The following is a 25,054-nucleotide window of genomic DNA, read 5'->3' as shown; positions in this document are numbered from 1 at the left end:
AAACTTGAGCTTTTAACCACCTCACATGCTGCATTTAGAAGGACTGAGGAGGGTTGCACTGTGTGGTAATTGTGCTGAGTCACATGTCTGGGGGAGCCCAGGAGAAGTACTTCTGTTCTTCCACTGCCCCTTGGGTAGGCACAGACTTAAACCCATCCTGGGCAGAAGATAAATCTCTGAAGCATTCTGAAGTCATACAGTCCCATAAGTAAGTTTTTCCATAAGTCTAACCTCCATCCTTCCTGCTCACATCTGATCCCTGTTCCTTTCTTCTGTTTCCAGTGGAGGTGAATAGATGACAGGTTGCCCCTCCATGAAAGATCCTAGGACAGAAGAGAATGGAGGGAGCTTCTCTCCCCAGCTTTGTTGAGGCCATGACTAGAATGACTCAGTCTCCTTGATCTCTTGATCTGCCCCAAGGCATCAAACCAAAAAATGAGCAGGAGAAAATGGATCAGGAAGGATAAGCAGAAGGGAATAGATTAACCAGACCAAGAAGACTGGCTTAGAGAATGGCCTTTGGACCTTAGTGCTGGGCTCCGGGTGAAGTTAAGGTGTACAGTTTTGCCCACCAGGCTTAGCAGCCAGCTTTATGTCTGACATCTATCCAGCTGTGGAGGTCTGGCCAGCATCTCTTGGGCCAGAGCCTCTCGCTATGACATCTCTATAGCCACCTCTCTTTCAGACAGAAAGAAGGGACTAGGGTTCCATCAGTCTGTATTTACCTCTCCTGTTTGAATACCACCTCACTGTATTTGCTCAGGACCAGGCAGCTGAATTGAGGGCACAGAAATGCCCAGGGAAGAGAATAATTTTGTGGGAAGGATGGCGGAATCTCAAGACTAGGTCCAAAGGGGCTCTCCCAAGATCCCATGGCTAGGTCCAAAGCTCTTCTCTCTTTTCTCTCAATATGAGATCCCAGAAGAGAATTGGAGCCTGAGATTGAACACACAGAATGGGGAACAGGGTGTCTTCCCTCTCTCCCCTACACATTGTTCTACCCTATTGGGGCCCAAGCATGCCCACTGCTCACTTTGGCTTCCTTGGGCCCACCAACCCTATGGACAGGAGAGGGTTAAAGCATGGTATGGGCAAGCTATAAATTTCCCATCAGTGTGGGGAGAGCAGGACTGTTGGCAAGGAGGGGGTTGGGCTTGGGGGGAGGGGGAGCTGGGAAAAAGCCAGGAGGTTGTCTCTAGGTAACAATAAACACTGCAAGCAAGGAGCAGCTGTTACACTTACTCTCTCTGCATCACAATGCTGAAATAACACTAATAAACCAGTGTGCCCAATGCATAGGCACACACGCACCCAGGGCTGGGCCCCACTGCAGCCCTAAGGCTGCCCTATGCTTCAGGGCAGGGCCCTTGATGCCAGCGGACACATCATTCTTGGCCTGGATATTCTTGTGGGGAGGACGAAGACTTACATGGCCTCCTACCCTAGTGGTATTCTCAGGGACAACAGGTAGCAGAGGCTGGGGGTTCTGGGTTCCGATCTTGGTGGCATTCACTAGTGGCATGAGTTCAAATGAAGTCACTCTCAGCTGAGAGTTAGGAGGAGACAGGAAGAGTAAGAGAAAGAAAAGTATAGAGAACAGATAACTACTTACCATGTCCTCTAAGACTGTAGGGCATGAGGCAGCCAGGGGTTGGGTTAGCTGAAAGGAAGGTAAAAGAAAAGGGGGACAGAGGAGGGGCTTGAGAACGAGGAGGATCAGGGAGCATGTGGTATCAAGGAGTGATTCTTACATCTCTCCTGAGGTTGAACTCCCCACACCTGCCCACACCTCACCTGGTGCATCCAGGCTCCCCCTCACAGTACCACTTTTATACCCAGAACCAGGTGATGTGTTGATTCAGGATTGAGCTTTATTATGGGGGTTCCAGCAGAGGACCCTGGGCTTCAGATGTTGCCAGGGAGAGTGGTCCCAACTCCCTCTGTTAAGAATAGCCGGTCTGCCCTTTCTCCGACCAAAGCCCTCTCTGGATTTCCAGGAACAGCTTGGCAGTGTCCCTCGCCCTGGCTGGAGAGAAGAGCCGTTGGTAATGAAAGGAACAGAAATAGGAAAATGAAAACTCAGGCTCTATTACAAGTGCCTCCCTTTTCTTAGCCCACCGTTCTCTGAGGTTAGCAGGAGGAGGTATTTATTATTACGTGTCTGAATATGCTGGCATCCATGCTCTCTAACTGCTTCCCTTTGCTGAAACAGGGAGGCCCTTAGATTGTGGGCAGAGGTATGGATGGTTCTCCTAGTCTACCTTCTGGCTTCTTTTTCTGGTGTGTTCGAAGACAATATTCAATCATCCCCCCTGATTCAGAATGGATAGAGAAGAAGCATACCACCCACCTGTCCTGCACATCTGATGACCTATGATTCTGTGCCCACTTCCCAGCCTCACCCCAACACTCTGGTTTAGCCACCAGAACGCTCCTTAGAAGCAAGAATGGTGAGACTACGTCTCACGTACTTTGGACATGTTATCAGGAGGGATCTATCCCTAGAGAAGAACATCGTGCTTGGTAAAGTAGATGGTCAGTGAAAAAGAGGAAGACCCCCAATGAGATGGACTGACACAGTGGCTGCCACAATGGGCTTAGGCATAGCAACGATTGTGAGGACAGTGTAGGACTGGGCAGTATTTTGTTCTGTTGTACACAGGGTCTCTATGAGTAGGAACTGACTCGACAGGCACCTAACAACAACAACTAGGAGCCCCTAGTTCTCTCTTCCCTTGTCCCAAAGGGTCTGTTTGCAGGGAAAAGACTGGGATCAAGTGGTTATCCTTCCAGGTTCTGATCTTGTAATGTCGCTTAAAAACAAACAAACCCTCCCCCCAAAACCCCAAAGCTATGAGGTGTTAGCTGGGTATCCAGGGCTCTGGGCCGGCAATGAGGGCAGGGTGGAGGGACTGTCTGCCAAAGTCCTTCTTGTGGAAGGTGCCCAGGGGCACTGAATTGCCCAGCACCATGCAGCCTACAACACAGTAGGGCAAGAATAACTGGCCTCTCCTATCCCTTCCTCACTGGGAAGCCTCTCACAGGAACACTCAGCCACCCCAACTTTCTCATCCATTTCCCCCTCTTCTTTCAAGGCTGGTGCCTTCCTTGCCCCACAATTCAGATGAGACGCCTTTATCCACAGAGCTCAGAGTCGGGGAGAAGTGGGGCAGAAGAGAGCTCTAACAGGCCGGGACCCCTCTCCCCTCTGTCATTTTCATGAACTACCCCCACTGTGTGAGTCACCAGAACCCGGAGCTTGGCTGAGCTGCCAGCAGCCTTCTCCCTCCTCCCCTCCCCCAGCTGGGCAGATATGCACTCAAAGGGCCCCAGAGCCCACCATCTTCCTACCCACAGGGCCCCAGCCTCCTCCTTCATCCCTAGAAATCTGCACACAGACACACTAAAACTGGGTGAGCAAAGGAGTGTAACAGCCCCCAGCATGTGCTCTGTGCTGGGACAGAGAGAGCGGCTGCCTACACAGTAAAGCAAGGCTGCCGGCCAGGAAAACTGGCACACTCGGACACACGGCCTTGTCTGTCGGCACGCGAAGGCGAGTGGGAAAGGATGGGGTGAGAAGGCTGTCTCAGGAGCAGGCGCCTCCTCCTGGCTCCCTCTCTGGTTACTGTTTCTCTTCCTTGGCCTCTCTCCCTAAATGCGATGAACACTGTGGCACTGTCACCTATGGGGTGTTTATCCCTTTCTCTGCCTTTCTGCCCCTCCTCCATGGTCTTGAGAGCTACAGAAAGGGGATCTGCGTGATCACCTTCAAGGTGGGAGGTTCAGACATCCAGATCTCTCACTAACCAGAGGGGCAAACTGAGGCAGAAGGAGACAAGGGGTCCCATCAAAGTTAACAGGGAAACCCGAGGCCGATATGAGCTCCTCAATTATTTCCATCAAGTCCCTTTTCTCCAGAGTGCAGGGAATTCTGGGCATCACTACCTCCGCCTTCCACTTCCTTCACATCTACCTTTTTCCTCCCCAAAGGCTCCGCATTCCCCCTGGACTCCCAGTGCAGACTCCAGGCTCTAACTGCAGGCCTGCAGATCTGGCACCTCTGGCTCAACCTTGGAAGCGTGAGGCAGGCCTGGTGCGGGTTGGGGTAGAGGCTCTGTTCCTTAGAGAATCTGGATTGAATGCTTTAAGAGCCTTTTTATGCCTTAGTTGGGGTAGGGATGGAAAGGGGGTGAGAAAGAGGGCTTACAGAAAGCTTGCCACCCTTCCCTCCTTCTTCAGCTACGTGATATTCCCCACTGCTATGCGTTTCAGAGTAGAAACAACAGCTACCTAATAAATCCCCCGAACAGCACCCAATATGAACGGCCTGCCTTGTATCAGGCAGCTAGCTCCACAGGTGGGACCACAGGCATCAGTCCCAAATTTTCCCTCTATCTTCTCTCCAGGTTCAGGCCTCTCCGTGATCTCCTGACAAGAAAATCTGCCTTTCCAACTCCCTGGCACATTTATGACCCTGCAGGCCCATGAAAGCAGGAAGGGGTCCTAGATGGGCTCTTTTCAGACTGTCTTGAGGGAGAATGGGCAGGGATCCTTCTCTTCCTGTTAGTAGTAGTGAAGGCAGAGAACCAGACAGCCAAAGAGGAGATGACTGAGGGTCAAAGGGCAGGACAGAGTGAGCCTGGGGATACTTAGAGAGGCAGGTCCTGCTCTTCCCCATGGCCTTTGGGGATATAAACTGAGGTACTAAGACATAAGAGAATTCTGGGGGTAGGGCAAAGGTGTTGGGGGCCTGAGGTGTGTGACAAAGTTTCCACCTGCACTGCTCTGAAAACCTGGTACCCATCCTTGCCCCCACCCCAGCTGAGCCTAATGAAGCACAGAACAAAGAATGCTGAATTTTTTATGAGAAAGGAGGAGGATGCCAGGAAATGCCATCTTTAGCAACATGGTAGGAAAGTCCCCTTTCTCTTTCATTCATTCCCTCTTTTACCCTAGCATCTGACAGTGGAGGAAGCAGGCAGGTGGGGATAGGGTCAGCTGAGAACTTGCCTTTCTCTCCAGTGTGCACCAACACCATACAGATGGGGTCTGACCAAGTGTTCTAGGGCAGTGTACTACTTGAATTTGGGGTATTCCTGACTCAACCTTCAGGGCCTTGAGTTTAAATTCTGCCTCTGTTCTAGGCTTACCTGTGGGATGAGGGCTATAAGATCACTCTTCACTACATCTTTTTAGCATAACTTTCCCCAGTGGCTAATATGGCAGGGAAACTGCTACAAGATCTCAAAAAAAAAAAAGACCTCAATATTTAGTCTTTACTGGGAGACTTACTTCTCTGTTAAGCAAGTTAGGGTAGTTGATGCCTTTCCTTCCCTGTGGCCCTTAACATGGTAAAATCCCAAGGGAATGGGAGGCTATAGGAGATTTGTTTGCTTAGAAGCAAGGGAATGAATGCGATGAGCTTGGGAATGGGCTGTGTGAAGGAAATGTCCCTCTAGTAGTGCTCCATAGAGTTGCACCTGCCTGACTCCCCTGAGTTGCTCCCAGGACACAGAGGCTAGAGACATGCAACTCTGAGCAATGGAGAATAATATCCCGCCCACCCTTTTTTCTTAACTTCCATCCCCTGATACCTACCTACCTTTTCTTTCCCTGTGTTCCCAGGAGTTCTCCAAATCCAGAAACTCAAAGCAAATCAAAGATAGGATTCAACTGATTTCCCCTCTCTGGATCTCTGTTTCCACATCTGTAAAATGAAGGGGTTAAGCAAGATGAGCTCCAAGTTTCCTTCCTTGCAACAGTAAGGTTCTATGATTCACACCCCAAAAGGCACCAGGCCTCATTTGCATGCTGTTTTGCATGTAATTTCCATAGCACTTATTTTATGTCAAAATGTTCAGAAATATCTCCAAACCCTGCCCTTCTCCTCTCTTCCATCACAGTCTCTGGTCCTATGGTCCGAGTCCTTGTCTTCTTTCTTCGAGGATCTCAAAGCCCTCTCCCCACCCTACTTTCACAATTTTAGAGCATTCACTGGGACAAGCCCAAGCTGACAAAACCCCAGGAGCAAGAAAACAGATTTACCTACTATTCAGGGTACAATTTTGGGCCCCAGACCTGAGTCAGCCAGTGCAGCTCCATTCCTTTTGGGGGTCCTGGCAGTTGCAGGGAGATCCTGGCACCTCTCCCCCACACCTCCCCCTCCTCCTCCACCTTACTGTACTCCATGCCAGAACACAAAGTGGCCAGTGATTGATGGGCCTGGGTTCCCGGTAACCGCACCCAGTGGCCCAATCCTCCTCCCTTACCCAATCCCTCCCCTGTCCCTATTCAGAGATCAGATTGTCTCATGTTGGTCCCTAAGGTCCCATTAATTAAAAATACATCCAATTAAATGGCAGGTGAAAACGTGCTATTGGAGCTCTCCACCCCCTGCCCCAGCTTCGTCCCCCCCGCCCCCGCCTTTTAAGCCTCAGCTGTGCTTTGAGCTGAGGGGGAAAAAAAAAAACCCAGAGAGAGAGAAGAGGAAGACATAGCAGTGGGGGTATGGGGGTGGGGGTTGTTTGAACCTCTGCCAGGGTAGCATGTGCCAGCCTGGGAGAGTGGCACTGTGCCCTGGTGTCTAATTTCTGGAGGTGTGAGTAGGTTTAGTCAGCTGGGTACCCACCTCCATCTCCCTTAAAGGGGCAGAGAGAAGTCAGAGGGCGTGGCAGGTTGCAGCTGCCCTCCTCCTGGGCTTGGTGGGTGAAGGGCAGAAGTGTAAATGGTAGTGGGGCTTTAGGAGGGGATGTGATGGGTGTGATGTTCAGGGGTTGGAAGAGTCGGAGGCCTCCATTCTTGGCATATCCCCTACTCTTCTCCAAACTGGGAAGAAGATAACAAGGAGACGGGTGGGACCGAGGTGGCAGGGCATGATGATACTCCCAAGCCTGGCTGTGCCTACCCCTGCCCACAGAAAAGCTGAGAAAGAGATGAAGGGAGGGAGGAAGGGAGGAGCCATAATTTGAGTGAGAGTAGATGGGTCAGACAAGATAAAATATACACAGATGAATGCTTGTGTGGGCACCATACTCCCAGCACCTTATAGGCAAGAGGGCCTAGAGGGACATGTCCTCTTTGCCCCTTCTCTGGGCAAAGAGAAGCAGTGGTGGTGTGAAGTCACCTCTACCTGGCTGCCTGGTAGGCTCTGGGTAGGACATCTGTCTTGATGAGCACTGACCATTCTCATTCTCCACACTCAGGGCCCCCAGCACTTTGGCGAGATTAGGCAATGGCCCCCCACCCAAAACCCTCTGGCTCCAACCAATGCAAAGCTAATGAGTACTGAAAGATGCTGGGAGAGGAGCTTAGGACAGAGGGGTAACTAGAGGTGGCACTCAGAAACTGGGCAGAAATGGGGAGGGTGCCGACCCAAGGCCCCCACCTGGCCTCCTTGGCAGCCTCAGCACCTCCTCCCTTCACTTTAACGCTAATTGGAGATTTTAATCTGCGCTGCTGCTCTGCTCAGGGTGCTGGGGGGAGCGCCAGCTGTGCAGTAATTCCAGCAGCACCGACTGTTTAATCAAGCTGTCCTCCTGGGGAGGGGCCCTTGGGCATGGGGTGGTGGGGGAGGAGAACCTCTGTCATCTCCCTTAGCCTGTTCAACCTGGCAGGGCTTCATGGGGACTGAGGGTCATCTGTGGGGTCCTTACCCCCATAGGGGCCCTGTGGCCACTTGGCATCCCTGGCAGAGAGCCATTACATGGTATGGGGTGGGAGTGAGGCTCTTGGGCTGAAGCAACTCCCCCCTCCGATTCTGCTTTTTGACACCTTTTTGGCTCAGAGCCCTGGGGTGTCTGTCAGTCTCCAGCCACCCAGGCTGCAAAAATCCACTAGGCCTTCTTGAGCTCTGTAGGTTTGTGCTGGGGGAGAAGATAGGCACACAAAAGCAGGGCTGAACTTAGCCCCTTTCCTAATCTCTTCAGACCCCTCAAAACTTTCTCACTAACAAGACACTTCTCTTAGAACAAGAAGAGATTTGTTCCCTTCAAACTATAGACGCATCCACTGCCTGGGCTGAAGAGACTGGCTCGGATGGGGACAGCAGGGTGGGCAGCTGGATCTCGGTATACCCTGAAGAAGAGAAGCACCCATGCAAGGTGTTCAGTGCCTAGAACTAAGGGGTTTCCCAAGTTCAGCTGGGGGCATACTGAGATGTCAGGCCACTTTGCCAGAGCATTCAGGGCCTCAGGTCATTTTTACGAAAGAACAAATGGCACCAATTATTCGTCTGTGTTCCTGGGCCCCACCTCTTGGGCTCTTTGTGGGTATTTCTGACCCCCGTCCTGGGGAAGAAGCCCTGGCGGTGCAGTGGTTAAAGCACTCAAAACCAAAAGGTCAATGTTTTGAACCCACCAGACGGTCCATGGTAAAAAAATGTGGCAGTCTGCTTCTGTGAAAATCTATAGCCTTGGAAACCGTATGGGGCAGTTCTAGTCTGTGCTATAGGGTTGGGGCCCTGGTGGTGCAGTGGTTGCTATGGTTGGAATTCAACTCCTGGGCAATGGGTTTGGGTTTTTTTGGGTTTGGTCCTGGGGAAAGGGTGGCCTCCCTCACCCCCCACCACTTCACCCAGATTGTCTGTTTATAGTCATGAGTTTTGATTGGTCGGGAGTGCCCTCGTGTGGCAGAAATCAAGACTGCAGTTGCCCAAGAGGTCGGGCAGCTTTGAGGGATCGGCCCCTAGGTTCAGACACCAGGTTGACAGATTGGTGGGCAGGGTTATCAATGTTTGAGCTCTCTGTGCCATCAGGGTACACCATGCATACTTTTCTCTCAACCACTTCCAGGGACATATCCTGCTTTCTGATACTTGCTCTCCCTCTCCATCCACCCCATCCCACCTGATCCACTTCTAGCTCAAGCAAGGCATGTGGCCACCAGGGGAGGGTGCACCTATCCATAGCTGGCACTTTTTTAGACCTGCTGCTGGTTTTGTCTGGTTTACAGGGGTGAGAAAGGGCATTGCTGGGAGGAAGCCTCAGGTCAAGAGGGTAAGCTATTGTTACCACCATGTCCGGGGAGCAGGGAGATGTTCAGGCCCTCCTACCAACTGTCCACAAGCCTGATGAGAAATGTCACCTGAGCTCTAAACAGAATGACACCTAGTCGTCTATCCTGTCCTATGGTCATCCATTCTCCACTCCCAGGTGGGGCCTGGGAGTAAGGAGGAATAGACTATCAGAGCCTGGGCCCCTTGCCCTGGAGAATATAAGCAGATAAAATACCTTTCCCTCAAAAACACCTAGGCACTCTCCAAGGGTGCCAGGCCACTGGGCAGAATGCACATCTGAGGCTTCAGACTTCCACTCCCCATGAGCAGGGCTCCCTGTCATTAGAACCTTCCTCTCCAGTGTCAAGAGCCCTGGTGGCTCAGTGGTTAAGATCTCGGTGCTAACCAAAAGGTCAGCAGCTCAAATCCACCAGACAGTCCTTGGAAACCCTATGGGGGAGTTCTACTCTGTCCTACACGGTTGCTATGAGTTGGAATCGATGGCAGTGGGTTTTTCTCCAGTGTCAATACCATCTGTCTACTAGCCCCTTCTCCCCAAACCCACTAAATGCGGGAAACAGTTCTGAACTACAGAAAAAGAGAGGGATACTTGACACCAGGAAGGTGTCCAGATGGTAGGACACTAGGGCTGGAAGTCACTGGGGCAGAGAGCTGCCAACAGAAGTAGGCCTTTCCCATCATTGAAGACATTTAACGACAGAGAGAAATATTCCCATTATGACCCTGTTTTAGGCTGGTGGGTAAAGTGGGGAGCATACCTACAGGGAGGCAAGAAGGGCGGGGGTGAGCACTGGAGGCTGATGACCTGCCGGCTCTGGGCACTGGAGACAGAGGGAAGCAGGCTTACAGGCCTCTACTTCTGGTGTCTCACACAGTAGACAGGTGGGATCTTCCACTGAACCTAGAACAGAGACAGGAAAGCCGATTAATGGTAGTAAGAAAGGACAGCACTACTCTATCCTGATTCAGAAGGGAGAGAGAACAGCTTCTTGGGAGAAAACAAAGGCAGGGCTATGGATGAGGGTTGTGGGTGAGTGGGGCAGGTGTTGTAGAGGAAGGGGGTGAGAGTAACCAATATCAGCATCCCACTGTAGAGGAATATCCATTAACATAGTTGGCCAAGAGGATAGAGCCAAATGAAATGACTGCCAGTGCTGAGAAAATGGGTTACCTGCTCTAGCCAGGAGACAGAACTTGTTAACCAAAAGGTAGAACACCAGAATAGCATAAAATAATAAGCTAAGGAAACTCCTCTGGAGAGCTTTGGAAATAAAAAAACTTTCCTTACACCTCCACCTAAAAAAAACCAAACCCATTGCCTTCAAGTCGATTCCAACTCATACCGACTCTAGGGGACAGAGAAGAACTGCCCCATAGAATTTCCAGGAGGGCCTGGTGGATTTGAACTGCTGTCATAGCACTTAACCACTACGCCACCAGGGTTTCCTTCCTTAGACCACGGGTGGAATATCCCACATAAAAAAAAGATCAGGGGCCTCTGACTGGCCTTAGGTCCTTACCTGGCTTTAGATTTGGTGAAAACTCTAGAAAAGTACATGGACACTGAATTTTTCAGGGCTCTGGATGCCAGGTTACTGATGGACATGACAACATTCCTCAGGGGCTATCCCTCCTGCTGGTGCTGCCACCTGTAAAAGAAAATGACAGGTTATATCAGACACAAGTCAAGAAGAGTGCCTTTGATTTTTCACCCAGGAAACATGGCCTTGGTATGCAACAGCGATAGTTACGGTTACCTCTTCTAATTCCCTCAAACCTGAACTCACAAACCCAGAGGGATTCAGATGTACCAACAGGTCTTAATTATGTTCCCAGAGAGAGTTATAACTGTTCTAAGATTCCTACCTCCAGGGAATTAGCTCCAAGTCTGCTAAAGTCAAAGCCATTGTCCCTATACTTGGAATTGTAAGTTAGGAATTCAACAGAAATAGAAGCTGTGAAACCCAGAATTATAAAAGGCAATGAAGAAGAAGGGCAAATCAAAGATTGTACTGATTAAGGTTAATGAGTGATGACTTGGAGGAGACCATTTAGTCAGACTGCCAGCTTGGATTTGAGGTTCTCTTAGTCTGTAATAGCTTATTCAAGAAGTGCTCTGAAGAAAAAAAGGGTCTATTTTTACGAGACAGAAAGGAGGTTTACATAACAGACACTATGAGATAGAAAGGTTTACAGGACAGCAGACTTGATGCAATTTGGGACAAGTAGGTCTATCATACATGTCCTGGGTAGGGACAAAGTTGTATGGCAAGCAACCCCATATTCTCCCATGCTATCAATTAAGAGCGTGAAGGAGAAAATGTAAAACGTATGTACTGACATCTTTTTTGTCATCAGCGGACAATGTTCCCATTGCAGATTCCCTGTCTCTCTAACCTAGACCCATGACTCCATCTCTAAGCTGCCCAGCAATGTCTTTCTCCCTTCAAGATTCCACTTCCAGCTTGGGGATGCTTCAGCATTCCCCTCTGCTCATCACTGGCTCCCAGATTCATATGCCCAGAGAAAGTAAGCATTGCAAAGGATTGCAGATACATCTTAGAAAGGTCCAAAGAGAGGGAGTCTGTACCAGAGTGAGGTAATTTACAGAACCTGCGTGCACATCAGCCCACTGAACACACAATCATGGCTTAGGCCACTGTGGAGCACCACATACCACTTTCCTTCTGCCTCACCAAAGAACACCAAACAACTCAAAACTAAAGAAAAAAATGAAGAGGAGTAGAGGCTTCCCCAGCAACTTCCCTGAAATCTCAGAGAATATTTCATTTGCTCAGGGTTTTAGAATCCCTTCTCACTCAGATGCCCCCTTCCCCTCAGTTTCCCAACAGGTAAGATGTGTTTTCATTCTCCCTTCTTTTTGGCTTTGCTTTTCAATATAGCTGCATTGTAGTGCAAAGGAGCCTGAATTTAGATTTCAGGTAAACTCCTTACATTACTGCCTCTGAGGATGTTTCCCTGTTACCCAGCTCCCAGAGAAGGTGGCAAAGTGCTCCTTGAACTTTGGGGTAACTCTCAGGGCATCAGGATCTTTGGCCGAAGCTGCTATTTGCTTCCCAATGCACCAGACCACTTGACTCTAAATATTACATTTGTGCAATTTGCATGTCATTGAAAAATTAGTCTTTGAGGTAAAAAATACAAAAGTTTCTCAATTTCCAGTAACGATTTTTTAATCTATCCTTTCCCCCTCAATTTCTATCCCCTGCCCCACCTCTAAATCTCACAGCCCTTCCTGAGGAAGCTCAGGCCTCTCCGGAGTTGATTTTAAAATTTGGGGCTCTATACTCAATGTGTACTCTTTGACCTTATGGTCCAAGATTCTTGCCTCCTGCATTCTAGTCCTGGATGACTGCCACTAAGTGGCTATGAGACTGTGGGCAAGGCACTTGCCTTCTCTAAGCCTCAGTCTCCTATTCTGTAAATTGAGAGGTTGGGTTAGGTGATTTCTATGGTCCCTTTCTAGCTCTGGTAATCTATGATTCTATAAAGGAGAAGGCACAACAGTCCTTCCATTGGGAAGTGAGACATTCCTGCTTTTCACACATTTTCTCTGGGCCCTGCAGGGAGAAGCTCCCCTCCAGATGCCTGGTTTTCTCATGCTGGTTTAACTAAGGGGACAAACAGGGGAGTCCTTCTTTTAACCCACAAACTCCTTCCCTTAAGAGGAAAAGCTGCTAAGAAGGTGATCTAACTCCAACCCTGAATCTTGAAAAAGCAGTAAGAGAATGAAGGCAGGTATAGGGGCAGGAAGGAGGAGTATGATAAGCATGCCTCCTCCCCTACACACACCTTTCGATGTTTAAGAGTCTGAGCACCCACTTGGCTTTGCCCTAGGGAGCAGTGGCTGCTTATCTAATACAACTGTGTGTGGATAGGAAGAATGCCAAGGACACATGTGAACACATCCAGAGCATCGACATAAATGTTCAATCAATGCATATACACTCCTGCTCTTTGTAAGAAGCCATGGTGGGAAGGGACACATCCCAGTGCTCCCCCTCCCCAAAGTCGGAAAGGAAGAGACAGTGAGACAGGAGCTACTTGGCTTCCTATAAATTGTTTTGTCCTTCCTCACAGCTGCAATCAGAAGCTAAGGGCTCCCGCAGGCCTTGTTCTGATCTGCTGCAGGCGATGGAGGGTTTTTGAAACGGAGAGGACTTGGCTGCGGCCCCGTTTCAGCTGCCGTTGGGGCTGGCTAATGGGCTCATTCGGGAAGACCCCCGCCTGCCTCACTAAAGAGTCCCCCGCCGACCCCCTCCCCAGTCCCAACCCAATTAATAAATGGGGGCTCCCACTTTATGGCTCTGGGAGCAGGAACCAGAGATACAAATGACCCCCAGGGAGGGACAGAAAAAGGCCTTCCAACAGTCAAGCCAGAGAATTGTGCATCCACAAGCACATGCTGCCACAGGCTAGTCACAGCCCATTTTCAAAGCATTAAAGGGGAAGAAACTGGCAAAAAACTATTTTTTTCCCCAGATTCAAAGTAGGGTAGGGTAGCATTCCTGAAGTCTGTAGGCACACCCCAGCAAACAACTCTTTCTCCCCTAGTTCTTCAACCTAAAAAGCGCTGGGGACAGGTCATCTTCTGCACACACAACACAAGCTCCCCTATTCCCCAGGAGCAGTGCCCCCTCCCAGACTCTGCAATAGTGGACAGACACAGCTCATCAATTGGTTAATAAACACTTCCTACTTCTTAAAAACAAAGCAGCTATCTCTTGCCAAGCTCTCATCACTAACAATGGCACAAACATGTCCTGGGGTCATCATTTTGAGGCTTTTATTTCTCCTCTTACATCCAATCTATCACCACACCTCACACACACCAGTTGCCATTGAGTTGATTCAATCTATGACTAACCAAAAAACCAAACCTGTTGCCGTCGAGTCGATTCCGACTCAGATTCTGACTCAGAGCGACCCCTATAGGACAGAGTAGAACTGTCCCATAGTTTCCGAGGAGTGCCTGTTGGATTCGAACTGCCGACCTTTCAGTTAGCAGCCATATCACTTAGCCACTAGGCTTTCTAATTCCTATGGATGCACTTCCTTCTGATGCCGCTTTTGGAGGCCCTCACCTACCTCATACCTGGAAAAGAACAATAATATCCCAGCTAGCTTCTCTGCTTCCTTGACCCAGTACAGCTGCAAAAGTCCTCAACATCATTTTCGTCTAATCATGCTTTAAAACCAAAAACCAAACCCACTGCCATCGAGTCGATTCTAACTCATAGCAACCCTAGAGGACAGAGTAGGACTGCCCCATAGGGTCCCCAAGGATTCGAACTGTCCATCTTTTGATTAGCAGCTGAGCTCTTAACAACTGTGCCACCAGGGCTCCAATCATGCTCTGCTCCGTGTTCAATCCAAATCAAATCCAAAGTCCTAACTCAGGCCAACAAGACTGCTCCCCCAACTTCGTGTCCTACTATTCTTTTCCTGGACCACCCTAGCTAGTCCATTCACAGCCCTCTGCACAGAACACACGTAAGCCCTCCTCCATAAATGTTCTCCCTCTGTTCACCTTCCTCTCTTTTGTTCCATGTCCTTTTTCTTCATTACCTTCAAATAATCTTTTATGATTTCCACTTTTTCTGATGATTTGCTTTGGCTCCCTCTGTATTAGGGTACTGTTTTGTATTATAAGCTGCATTAATGTGCTGACTTATAAATACTGATTCTCTACTCACCCGGGTAAAAGATTCATCTCTCTCACTAAACTCAAAAGCTTCCTAAAGGTGGGACCCTCCCCTAATCTTCTTTCCCCCAGAAGTTCCCCTGTACTCAGGAAAAGACTCTGCTATATAATATGGGGAACACCTAATGATATTTCTGCTCCCTAGTGAAGCAGCCCTACAAGGAACACAATCTCATATTCACTGTCAATTTTCAGACTGCCATCTGCCCCTACGAACCCTGAACTTGGCACTGAGTCTTTCCAAATTGCAAATTTAGTTCCATGACTTCGAAGTGTGTTACAAAACAAAAAACAAGCACGGTCACCAAAGGAATTTCTCTCCTCAACAGACGTTTATTCATAGTTATACAAACACCTTTCTGTCTTTGAAGACACCCTAGGATGAGAAGCCCCATTTTGTTCCTATTTCTATTAATCCTGCATTTTCATGACCTGATCAACCCCAGCACCAATAGTAATTCTGTTTCCTAACAGCCCTGCCTCTAGACTACCTCTGACCAGAGATACAAATGATCCCGCCGCTCCACATTTCAAAAGGTGTCTAGGAATAGAGAGGTTATTCATGAGTCTCTTACACTGTTTGGTACTTCCTTAGATTAACCTCACTCTCATATGCTGACTCTTCACTTCCTCTTTTTAGCCCAGTGTGGTTAAAGAGAGAAAAGCTGTCTACCACTCCCCTTTATCTCTTACATATTGTTCAGGATAATAAAAGGGATATGCTTTGAGGAATAAATTGAGCACAGTGCCTGACACATGGTAGGTACCCAACAAACGTTAGTTCTCTTTCTCTTCCTTCTCCTTCCTTCTCCACAAGTTTCTCAACCTTTACGGGTCTCTTTTTTCACTGGCCAAAGAGGGCACTGAACTAGACAAACTCTAATGTTCCCCTGTACTAATAACAGTCTGCAACTCTAATTCATACATTCTGGTTTGTTTGCTCTTCTATACACTACCCTCACTTGACACTGAAATGAGGGGGAGAAGAATAATACCAGTTTCCAGATTGACCTAGAAAATAAAAAATCACTTTTTGGAGTTTTAAAACTAAAAACAAATGAACAAACAAAGTAACTTTTTACCATGATGCATCCATGCCATTCCCTCTTTATTCTTGAATTACTCTCTGGAACTATGTAGACAGCAGTACTAAGCAAATGTCCTCATGAGTTATTTGCTTAATATAGTCTAACTTCTCTGGGGCAAATCTGTCTTCATAGCATACCCCAGCCTAGGGGTTCTAGGCCCAGTCTCCGACTCTAAACCTAACTACTGTTATCAAGGGGGACACTCTCACAGTGGTTCTTTAACAAGGCCTCCTGTAATGAATCGTGCATTTCTAAAGCAATTATTCCCCAAATTCCACTAGCCCCACCCCTTGGATGGCCATAATTTCCTCTTCCATTCCACATTCCTACCTTTTCTTTACAAGCACTGATATCCCAAGTCTTTCTTTAGCTCAGCTACCATGTTGCTCTAGTTTTCCCTTCTTCCCCTTATTGCCACCTCCTTCATATATTGTTTCATTTTATATGAGATTTTTGGTCCCTCTAACAGAAATTGCAAATACTAATACAGGGCCAAACTCGGAAGTTCCTGAATTTATAAAATGATCATTCTTCTATACTTTAAGTCTTTTGATTCTGTCTCTTTATCCTGGTCCAAAAGCATTCAAAATTGCATCAGCCTTGGTTGTCTGTATATAAGCTGATGCTCACCAAGGGTGTCCCTCATTAGACATTGTTGTAGTTCTGTGACACAAAAGGAAGTTGGATTTCCTCCTAGAGAGAGCCCACTAGATAGGCCCCTGAGGTAGAAGACATTCTCCAAGAGATAGGCTTTGTTCTTTACTTAGCTCTGACTACTACATTGTGGCGTTTTTAAGGTCTCTCCACCCCACCTCCTTCAGGGATGGTTTGGCTTGGATAAAATGTACTTCATTCCTTAAGTTTACAACCATGCTAGAGCAAGACATTCCAAAACCCATCTATTCCCAGGTCCTTGGGAACCTATGTCTACGTGAAATTACTTCATGGATATTACCTCTTATTTCAGAAAAGTATGCTGCAGCTGAGGGCTGCATATTAAGAAAGCTTCACTAACAACTACCCATCTTTACCATAGCTGTCAAGTTGATTCTGACTCATAGTGACCCTGTAGGACAGAGTAGAACTGCCCCACAGGGTTTCCAAGGCTGTAAATCTTTATGGAAGCAGACTGCCACATCTTTCTCCCACGGAGTGGCTGGTGGGTTCAAACCACCAATATTTCGGTTAGCAGCTGAGTGCTCTAACCACTGTACCATCAGGGCTCCAAAGTACTCATCTAAAAAAAAGGGTATTAAAGAACTACTCCATATCAGCTTCCTTCTTTCAACCTTGGACTACTGATTTCAGATACAGAGACATAATGAGAGCAATTCAATGGTCAAAGCCAGATTTGGCACCCCAGTGATTAATCACCAGGGCATCAAAGCAGTCCTCATCTGCTTTTTCATGGATAGCAGGGCCCCCTTCTCACCAAGGTTTACCTCCCACAGGCACCATCTGCAACTGAGCTTAAAAATGTCACCAGCAAAAGGAACAGTCTCAGGATATGGGGGAAGGGATAATGAGTTTGAAGGTTGAGAGGAAGGCTGGAAGATGACTTCCTGCCTCTCCTAGCCCAGAACCTCTTGTACCTCACACAACATACATTAGAAGCTCCTTTCATAGCTCTTGGCAATAAGAAAGCATGGCTATTCTGCCTTCTCCACTTCACACACCTTAAGATCTGGATAGACATTTGTCTCCTGAACTACCTCTCATTACCTTTCAAAACTATGAAGCAGCAATAACTCTACATACCCAGCAGGGCTAAGCCATCAATACATTTGCTAGGCCTAAATCATAGGGGTTGGGTGGTGAGTAGGGAGAAGAGAGAAAAGAAAGGAAATGAAGAGAAGTGGGTAGACAGGAGATGGAGAGACAGCTGCATATAATGAGAAGTGGCAAAATTCCACCACTAATTCCTTAGGTGTCATAATTCCCCCAAAGTCTGTCAGCTCCCACTTATCCTAACAGTATTCTCAAGGCTATAGAACACTAGCGGTCCTTATCAATGAGAATTGCCACAACAGGACAGTAAAACTAACCAAAGTATCCAGGAATGCTCACCTTCCCTCTCAGCCCAACTTGAAGACTTGGCAATTCTGCCTCTCCCTTGGAACGGTTTAGTATTTCCTCCCGTTAGGTAGTTTCCGCTCCCATTCTGCCTAGATCTTCAGAATGACTAAGATGTGAACAGAGAAGTCACTCTATCCCTAAAATACAGTCAAGCTATGGGGTAACTTTTAGTAACAATGGAAATTCCGGTTTAGTACCAAGAATCTTAACTGTGAACATTTTTGAGGCATTAACCTTACCATACAGTTAAGAATGCCTGTCTGGGCAAAACCAGTGTCTATGAAATTTAGGTTCTAAACAGTAGATTTCTAGTCAGAATCGGCCTTGGGTATGATGGAGAAAAGTCCAGGTTAGTTAGGTCCTTTGCCTTTAAGCCTAGAATTTAAAAGACAGCCATTGCTGTGAATGAAAACAATATTTTCTAGTAGGCCTTAGTCATGAACTTGCAATATGTAAAGATCTAAAACTAATTATTCTGGAGACTAACCAGGAATACAGGATTCCAGAAAATGGAATAATTTTGACCTCTCTATTCTCTTCTGTAGAGACGATTTACCCCACAGAAAAGGGAACACAACTAAACTTTGGAGATTCAAAGACAGGCTGTCAACCCTAACAGTCACCAGTTTTTGAATTCAACGTCTTCCTAATTTCCCTTGTTCTGGTGTAGCCCTTAGCCTTCTATGATTGCTCGGCTCAAGCTCCCTTTTACCTTTTCTGTCTTCTAATGGGTTTTATCTTTCTGCCTATTTATGTCATAATTAGCAGGACTGTAGCACATACTAAAAGGGAAAACTTAATCCTCAATGTTCTAAGTCATGAAAGGGAAGGGAAAGTAAATCTCTTCTCAGGTGGAGATAGGAAGGTTTTGGATAATAGAGATTTTACCCTTCAAACATCTTTGACTCATTTCCTGGATTGGCAGTGTATCAGGAAATCTCCATGCCGACCTTACCCTATCAAGATCATGGAAATAAGTGGGCCTGGGTGGTTCTAGTTTAAAAGACTATTCTTTGGGTCTACACAGCATCTTAACCAATTTCTCTTGACAGCAGTTGAGCTCAAACCCACTTACCTCTCCTGTCAGGAGGAGTCAGGGTACATGAAGCTCAACTCTTTTGATGGCCTGGCACCACCATCATTTGTGTAACCATATTCTACTTTTAAAAATCACATCTTATGGTTTCCCCATCAGCTCTTTTTTTGTTCTCTAGTTCTTAGTCTAGTGTTTCCATGCACCTCTTCAAACCTTGAGAACTTTTTTTTTTGGTAGTTTGTCTACAGTGATTCTGAGACAGACAGCCTCTAAAATAAGGAAAAAATGCTCTTTATGCATGGTTAGATCTGCTCAGAGGGTACAGATTAAGAAGTAAATGCAATGGAGCAAAAGTGGTATAATAACAGGAAATATTTAATTTTCCAATCTCCACTTTCCATTTTTATAAACTGAAAGAAAAAATTTAATATATTACAAAATATCTGTACATTGACAAGATACACCCGATGGGGGGCAAAATCAAGAGAGAGAAAGGAATACAGTGTCAGGAACCTAAATCAGGGAGAATGAGGTGGCAACTGACACTTTTCTGATGCAGCATTCTCTCTCAAAACCTGCTGGTAACCATTTTAGCACTGTAACTATATATGCATACTATATATATACACACACACACATACAAGTGGTTGGGTGATTATGGCATAAGCTAACACAAGCCCTACTTACAAATTTGTGCTAACTGCCTTAAACATATTAGATCTGTTCTCATTTTCAAATCCTTGTTTCTATGGACAGTTGAAGAAAAAACTAAGGAAACTGGGCCAAGCAAATTTGTTTTCAAAACCACAAAAATGATCCTAGTCAAACCAGTTCTGTCTCCCATTCACGACTAGATCAGATTTCTCATCTGTTCAAAATAATGTATTTAACAGACTTAATATATCCCATGGTATAATAATTAAAACAAAACCAAAACCACTTCTGAATGGAATCGAGTTTGTAATTTTCTAATAGTAAAGCTGAAATTCTGCCAAACCTTTACTTCCATGTTTATAGATAACAAAGCTGAAAAATTAACAAATACCTTTTCTTCCTCCATACAGATTCCAGGATATTTAAGTGAATTTCTTTTTCCTCCGCTTTTATAAAAAAGTCAAAATTACCAAACTTTTTTAAGTTTAGATTCCCAAAATGGGGCGGGGTGAGATGGGAATCACACACACATACACGCACGCACACACGCACTCACCCCTTCCCTAGTGGGGATGGGGGAATGGAGGCTTAAGTATATTATTTAGGATATTTGGCATAATTAAAAATAAAGAGTGGGAGGGGGAAGGGAAAAACATTATTGATGACTGCTGATAACCAAATTACAATGAAAATATATAGAGAATTTTATTCATATTTGATGGGAAATCAATTTTTTCACTGAAGAGACACTTTTGAAAGTATCCCAGGCTTAGGTTCTTTAGTCAAAAACAAGGGAGAATGGGGCCAAAAACCTCAAATATTCTAAAATATGAAAGGCCCATGTCTGAAGACTAAGAAGTCAACAGAATGTTCTGATGAACTTTAATGCAATTTACCAATAACATCTCAGGTGAGCCTAGCAAATCTAATTGGATACACTGGTATAAAAAGCCATCAATGCCAAAATGGTTAAAAGGTTCTCTTTCTAATCAATGTTTGGCCCTGAGGGAAAGGCCAGACCAAAAACCAGAGAATAATAAAGAAATACACACACCGGATATCTACCTATTTTGGTAACAAGGGAAGATAGTCTTCATGTAAGTACCTCAAGATGGTTCTTCTTTCATTTCTTTTTTTATTAATGCACCTTTCTCTTATAAGTAGTTTTTATTTTTTATACAGGAACTTGGCATTGAAACACAAAACTTCACTTGAATCCTGAAAACTATTCTCCAAGATGCCTTTTCCTTATAAAAGGGGGCTAATCTGTATTTCACAAAGGTCTAAGTCTAGAGATAATTTATGTGTATCTGTTTTTAAAACACTTTATATGCTGGTACTCACATATAAATGGATGCCAGAACGAGAAGCCTCCCAAGTTACCCCACCCTGAAAGCCTTTCCCTTTTCCACTTCCTGTTTATGATAAGGCAAAGTTCTTGCCAGGAAGCCGTAATTTAACCCCTACCAAAACCCAAAGTCAAATCCCTAAAAGAATTGGCAGGATATACATGCTGGGATGTGTATATGTCAATACTGTTCTTTCTGATGGTCTGTTCTCTTAAAACTAGTTTTTTAAAAAGTTATCAGGTATTGATACATCTTCAGAAAAATACCCTAAACTAAGTTATATTTCCATGTACTTCAGGATGTATTTTTTTTTTTCTCTTTGACAATATTACAATGCTCTGTTTGAAAGGTTTTGTTCTGTTTTTACATAAAAATATATGTGTAAACGATATGCTAACTGCTCTTATTAGCCCTCTAGGTATGGAGGCATCATCTCTAACCCCAGCTCGGCAGCAATGTCCTAGGCTGTCCCCATTTACAAATCAACTTCCCCATTAGAACATGGTTAAAAAAAAAAAAAAAACCCTTTTGGAATTGAAGAGTTGCAGAGAACAATATAGGACTTTGAATTTCCTTTCCTTTATTTCAAAAAAAAGTAAGGAATTACCCCAGGTTCATGGGCATCTAAATGATTATTTTTTTCCAAACAAATGCCTCAAAAAAGAAAACATAGAAACTCTATAAAGAGGCAAAAAGGAAAGAGATGGCGTAAAGTCTACCTACTTGCCCAAGAATGCCACTTTCTACAACCTGCTTTATGTGCAGGGAGAGGGAGCACACCTTTGGTCAAAGTGAAGCAAACTTTTAAAGGATGAGTAATTTATTTGGAAAAAAAAACGTATGTTCAAGATGCTCGATGGGGAAAAAAAAAAAAAAGAGTTCGCTTAAAAGCAAAACTGTGTGATGGCGGAGAGGAAGGAAACGTTTGTTTCAATCAGCCAGGTCACTCTGTTTCCCTTAGAGCAAAAGCCTAAGAGCAGCTCAAATTTTTGAACACTATTCTCTTAAAGAAGAAACAAAAACTAAATTAAAATCCAAAAGAAAATAAACCATTAAAAAAAAAAAAAACCTTTAAAAACCTAAAGAGACTCTCCTGATAGTCACATCTCAAAACTGAAACTGTTCTCTTTCTCTTCTGCTCAAGAAATGCAGGCCAGGAGCTAATAAAACATTTACTTTTCAATTTAATGACCCTTTCCATATTCTCTACTTATATCTAGTAGGTAGAGTTGAAGTAAATGTTCTGGCTATATCTCATCCCGGGGGAACTGGTGCCGACATTACTCGGTAAGTCGCCTGCCAATGTAGCAAGTGAGCAAGGAATACAACGGACAGCTTTGTGGTAGCCAAATGCAGATAATTACCTTGCTCTGGCAAATGATTTCATTAAAGGTTCAGAGGACAGAAGGGAAGGATGGATAGGGAAGGAGTCTTTCAGGACACTGAAGTCTCTGGGTTAGTAAGGAACTCCTCTCCCTCTTCCCCCTCTTGGTGGGACTCTTGTAGGCGCCCGATAGAGTTTTCCATAAGCAGAAGCCTGGGCTGGGGCCCCCCAGTTAAGGCCTGCTCCTGAGCTGCTGGCCCCAGTGGTTCCTGGCCCCAGCTCCCCATAGTTTTGCAATTTGGTCTCTGCATGCACCACAGAGTTGCTGCTTCCCTCAGCCTTCAGGAATGGTTGCCCGACCACTGAGTGTAATGCTAAGGGGACCCTGGCAAAGCGGAGGTCCTGGTCCCCTGGGAACTGTACTGACCCTGTGCCCTGGTAACTGCTCGACTCCCCAAGGTGGCTCACAGAGCCTGAGAAGGTCCTGTTCTTCACCAGGGTCTGGGCCAGGGATTCTGTCAAAGCTGGACCCGAGTTGCGTTCATCAGTGTCAGTGGCACTGAACCCTGTTTCAGGCCCATCAGTGTTTCCGTAAGTCCTGTTTGGAGGGGGTCGGGTGGAGTACTCCATTGGTCTCAAGGCCTGGTGCTCATGTGGCAGGTGGCCAGGAGGCTCTGCTTCAGGCTGGGATAAGAGTTGCAGCAAGGCGGCTGTCACGGCTGGGTTCAACTCCTGGGGGGCGCTGGAAAGATCGCCTTCAACCAGAGGGGGTGGAGGTGGCGGCGGTGGAGGTCCGGGGGGCTCAGGGGGCCTCTTCTCTGGTGGAAGAATGTGAGGAGGACATGCTGTGGAAGGGTTACTTCTTTTAAACACCATCTTAAAAATCACATGTGATTATAAACACAAACACACACACACACACACTGCCCAACATAAATAAATATCAATACAAGTAACCAAATATATAAAGAATAAAATCTTGGGACCAGGAAATTGCAATTTATAAATAAAATCAAGTGATTAAAAATAAGACAGTTGCATTCTGGATGTAACAGCTGGTGTAAAAAGACCATTATGATTTTTGTCTGAGATTTCCTCCATCTCCTCCTTTAAGAAACTGTTCTAAGGTGTAGGCTGTTGCAGCAGCAACCCCGCAACCCTTTTTGCTGTTGGATCAAAACATTAATGAAAATAAAGTAGAAAGAAGGAAGATGAAAGGGAACAATACATATACTGTGGTCACATTTCTAGGACATAATCTTGCTGTACACAACAAGAGACCTTGCATAAACTTAACTGACACATTTTACAGAAAGTTTAATGGTATAAGGTTAACCTGAAATAGAACTTAAAGAATACACAGGAGAGATGAAAAAAGTAAAAACCTTCTATTATCATCATGTATAAACATAAACCTGCTTCTCAAAACTTAAGTACCCTTCCCCCATAATTACATTTTTGAAGAAAGGGATATTAACCACCAAACTGTCATTCAGCTTCCTATGTTCCAGTAATTATAAAGACTAAAGCAATCTTCTATCCTAATTTTCTATTTTGTTTTCCTACCTCCAGCATTTTTTCCATGTTATATATATAAAAAAAAAAAATCACTGTAGCAGCTAGTGTCATACAGAATGGACTTTTGAAAAACACCTGTTTGTCTTGGAAAGAAAGAGAAGAATTGGGTATTTAGAAACATATTGTATTAATACTACACTCTTGTCTTTCCAAAGATCTTTGTCTTTCTTGAGTCAGTCCCCAGATTTTTGTTTTCCACAGCTGGCTAAAGCTGCCTAAGCACAGCAATTGTTTGACAATGAAATCCTACCAAGGCAGAAGAGGAGAGATGTAAAATGGCATGAGTTTGAGGACATACAATACCACTGTGACAAAAGAACATTCAAAAACAGTGCCTTTAGAGAACTGTGAGTTACCCTGCTGAAGAAAAGATCAGTGTTTTGGGAAATCTTCCAAATGACCAATTTTTCTGTTCCCTATGAAAGCATATTTTTTAAATGTTCATATAGTCAGTTCTTTATTGTATGAGCTAGTGACGTAAAGTTATTACCTAGACAAGCCAAAAACAGTTTTTAGTTATAATTTGATATTCTGGTAGCAGATTTACCTTAATTATATTTTGCACAGACAATGTATGCATTCCCTTAGCATCCAGATGAAAGCACTCTGAAAACACTATAAAACTGTAAGGTTGTACAGTGGAAGAATGAGGTCACAAGCTACATGCAATATACAGGTAGGGTAAACAACTGTCCCAGCTTACCTAGGACCGAGGGGGTTCCCAGATTGTGGACTTTTAAAAGTTTTAAAACTGGGAAGTTCTAGAACCAGCTGATCACCCTACATACAATACCCATCTAAGTTACTTGTTGACTGACTGGCTGGCTGACTAGTTGGCAGAGGAAAATGAGTTTAAGGACAAAAAAATTCGTTGTAGAACATTTACAACTTAGAAAGTAGACATCTTGAAAAAGAAGGGCTAACTGTACTACAAAAACACCTACAGATTTCAAAACCTTTTGCTGTCAACACTGCATATCTAAGAATATCACAGTACTAGTTATTAAAAAAATATTTTTGGAACATCAGGATTTTTTTTTAAATAATGAGGGCAAACAACTTAAAAAATCCATAATTGCAAAAGGGGGCAAATCTAAACCTATATTCTTCCAGCTATACTAGTTTTCATATTTAAATTTTGCCTTTTATGTAAATAACCAAATTGTATTTCAACAGAACCAATTCTTGAGCTCAAATCACCTTTTCAAGTT

The 25,054-nt window shown here is 45.4% G+C and overlaps 1 protein-coding gene across 6 annotated transcripts in view; it reads right to left on the bottom strand.

The window, feature by feature from the left end:
* Positions 1 to 1,848: 1,848 nt before the first annotated feature.
* Positions 1,849 to 25,054, bottom strand: part of CDK12 (cyclin dependent kinase 12) — a 60,385-nt gene continuing 37,179 nt past the window's right edge. Inside the window, exons 14-18 of one of the 6 annotated variants that reach the window (XM_049859381.1) lie at positions 22,693 to 23,110; positions 10,534 to 10,662; positions 9,772 to 9,914; positions 5,599 to 5,707; positions 1,849 to 2,026 (exon numbers count right to left, since the gene is read on the bottom strand). In XM_049859381.1, coding sequence (XP_049715338.1) covers positions 10,638 to 10,662; positions 22,693 to 23,110 — 443 coding nt within the window. In that variant the 3' untranslated portion in view covers positions 1,849 to 2,026; positions 5,599 to 5,707; positions 9,772 to 9,914; positions 10,534 to 10,637. Of the gene's footprint in view, positions 2,027 to 5,598; positions 5,708 to 9,771; positions 9,915 to 10,533; positions 10,663 to 13,306; positions 23,111 to 25,054 lie in introns of those variants that run through there. The other 5 variants (XM_049859380.1, XM_049859382.1, XM_049859383.1 and 2 more) reach the window with 5 other exon arrangements.

Source organism: Elephas maximus, chromosome 19 (assembly GCF_024166365.1).
Source record: "Elephas maximus indicus isolate mEleMax1 chromosome 19, mEleMax1 primary haplotype, whole genome shotgun sequence".
Taxonomy (NCBI): domain Eukaryota; kingdom Metazoa; phylum Chordata; class Mammalia; order Proboscidea; family Elephantidae; genus Elephas; species Elephas maximus.
The sequence above is the reverse complement of the archived record's forward strand: the minus strand, read 5'-3'. Positions and strand labels throughout refer to the sequence as shown.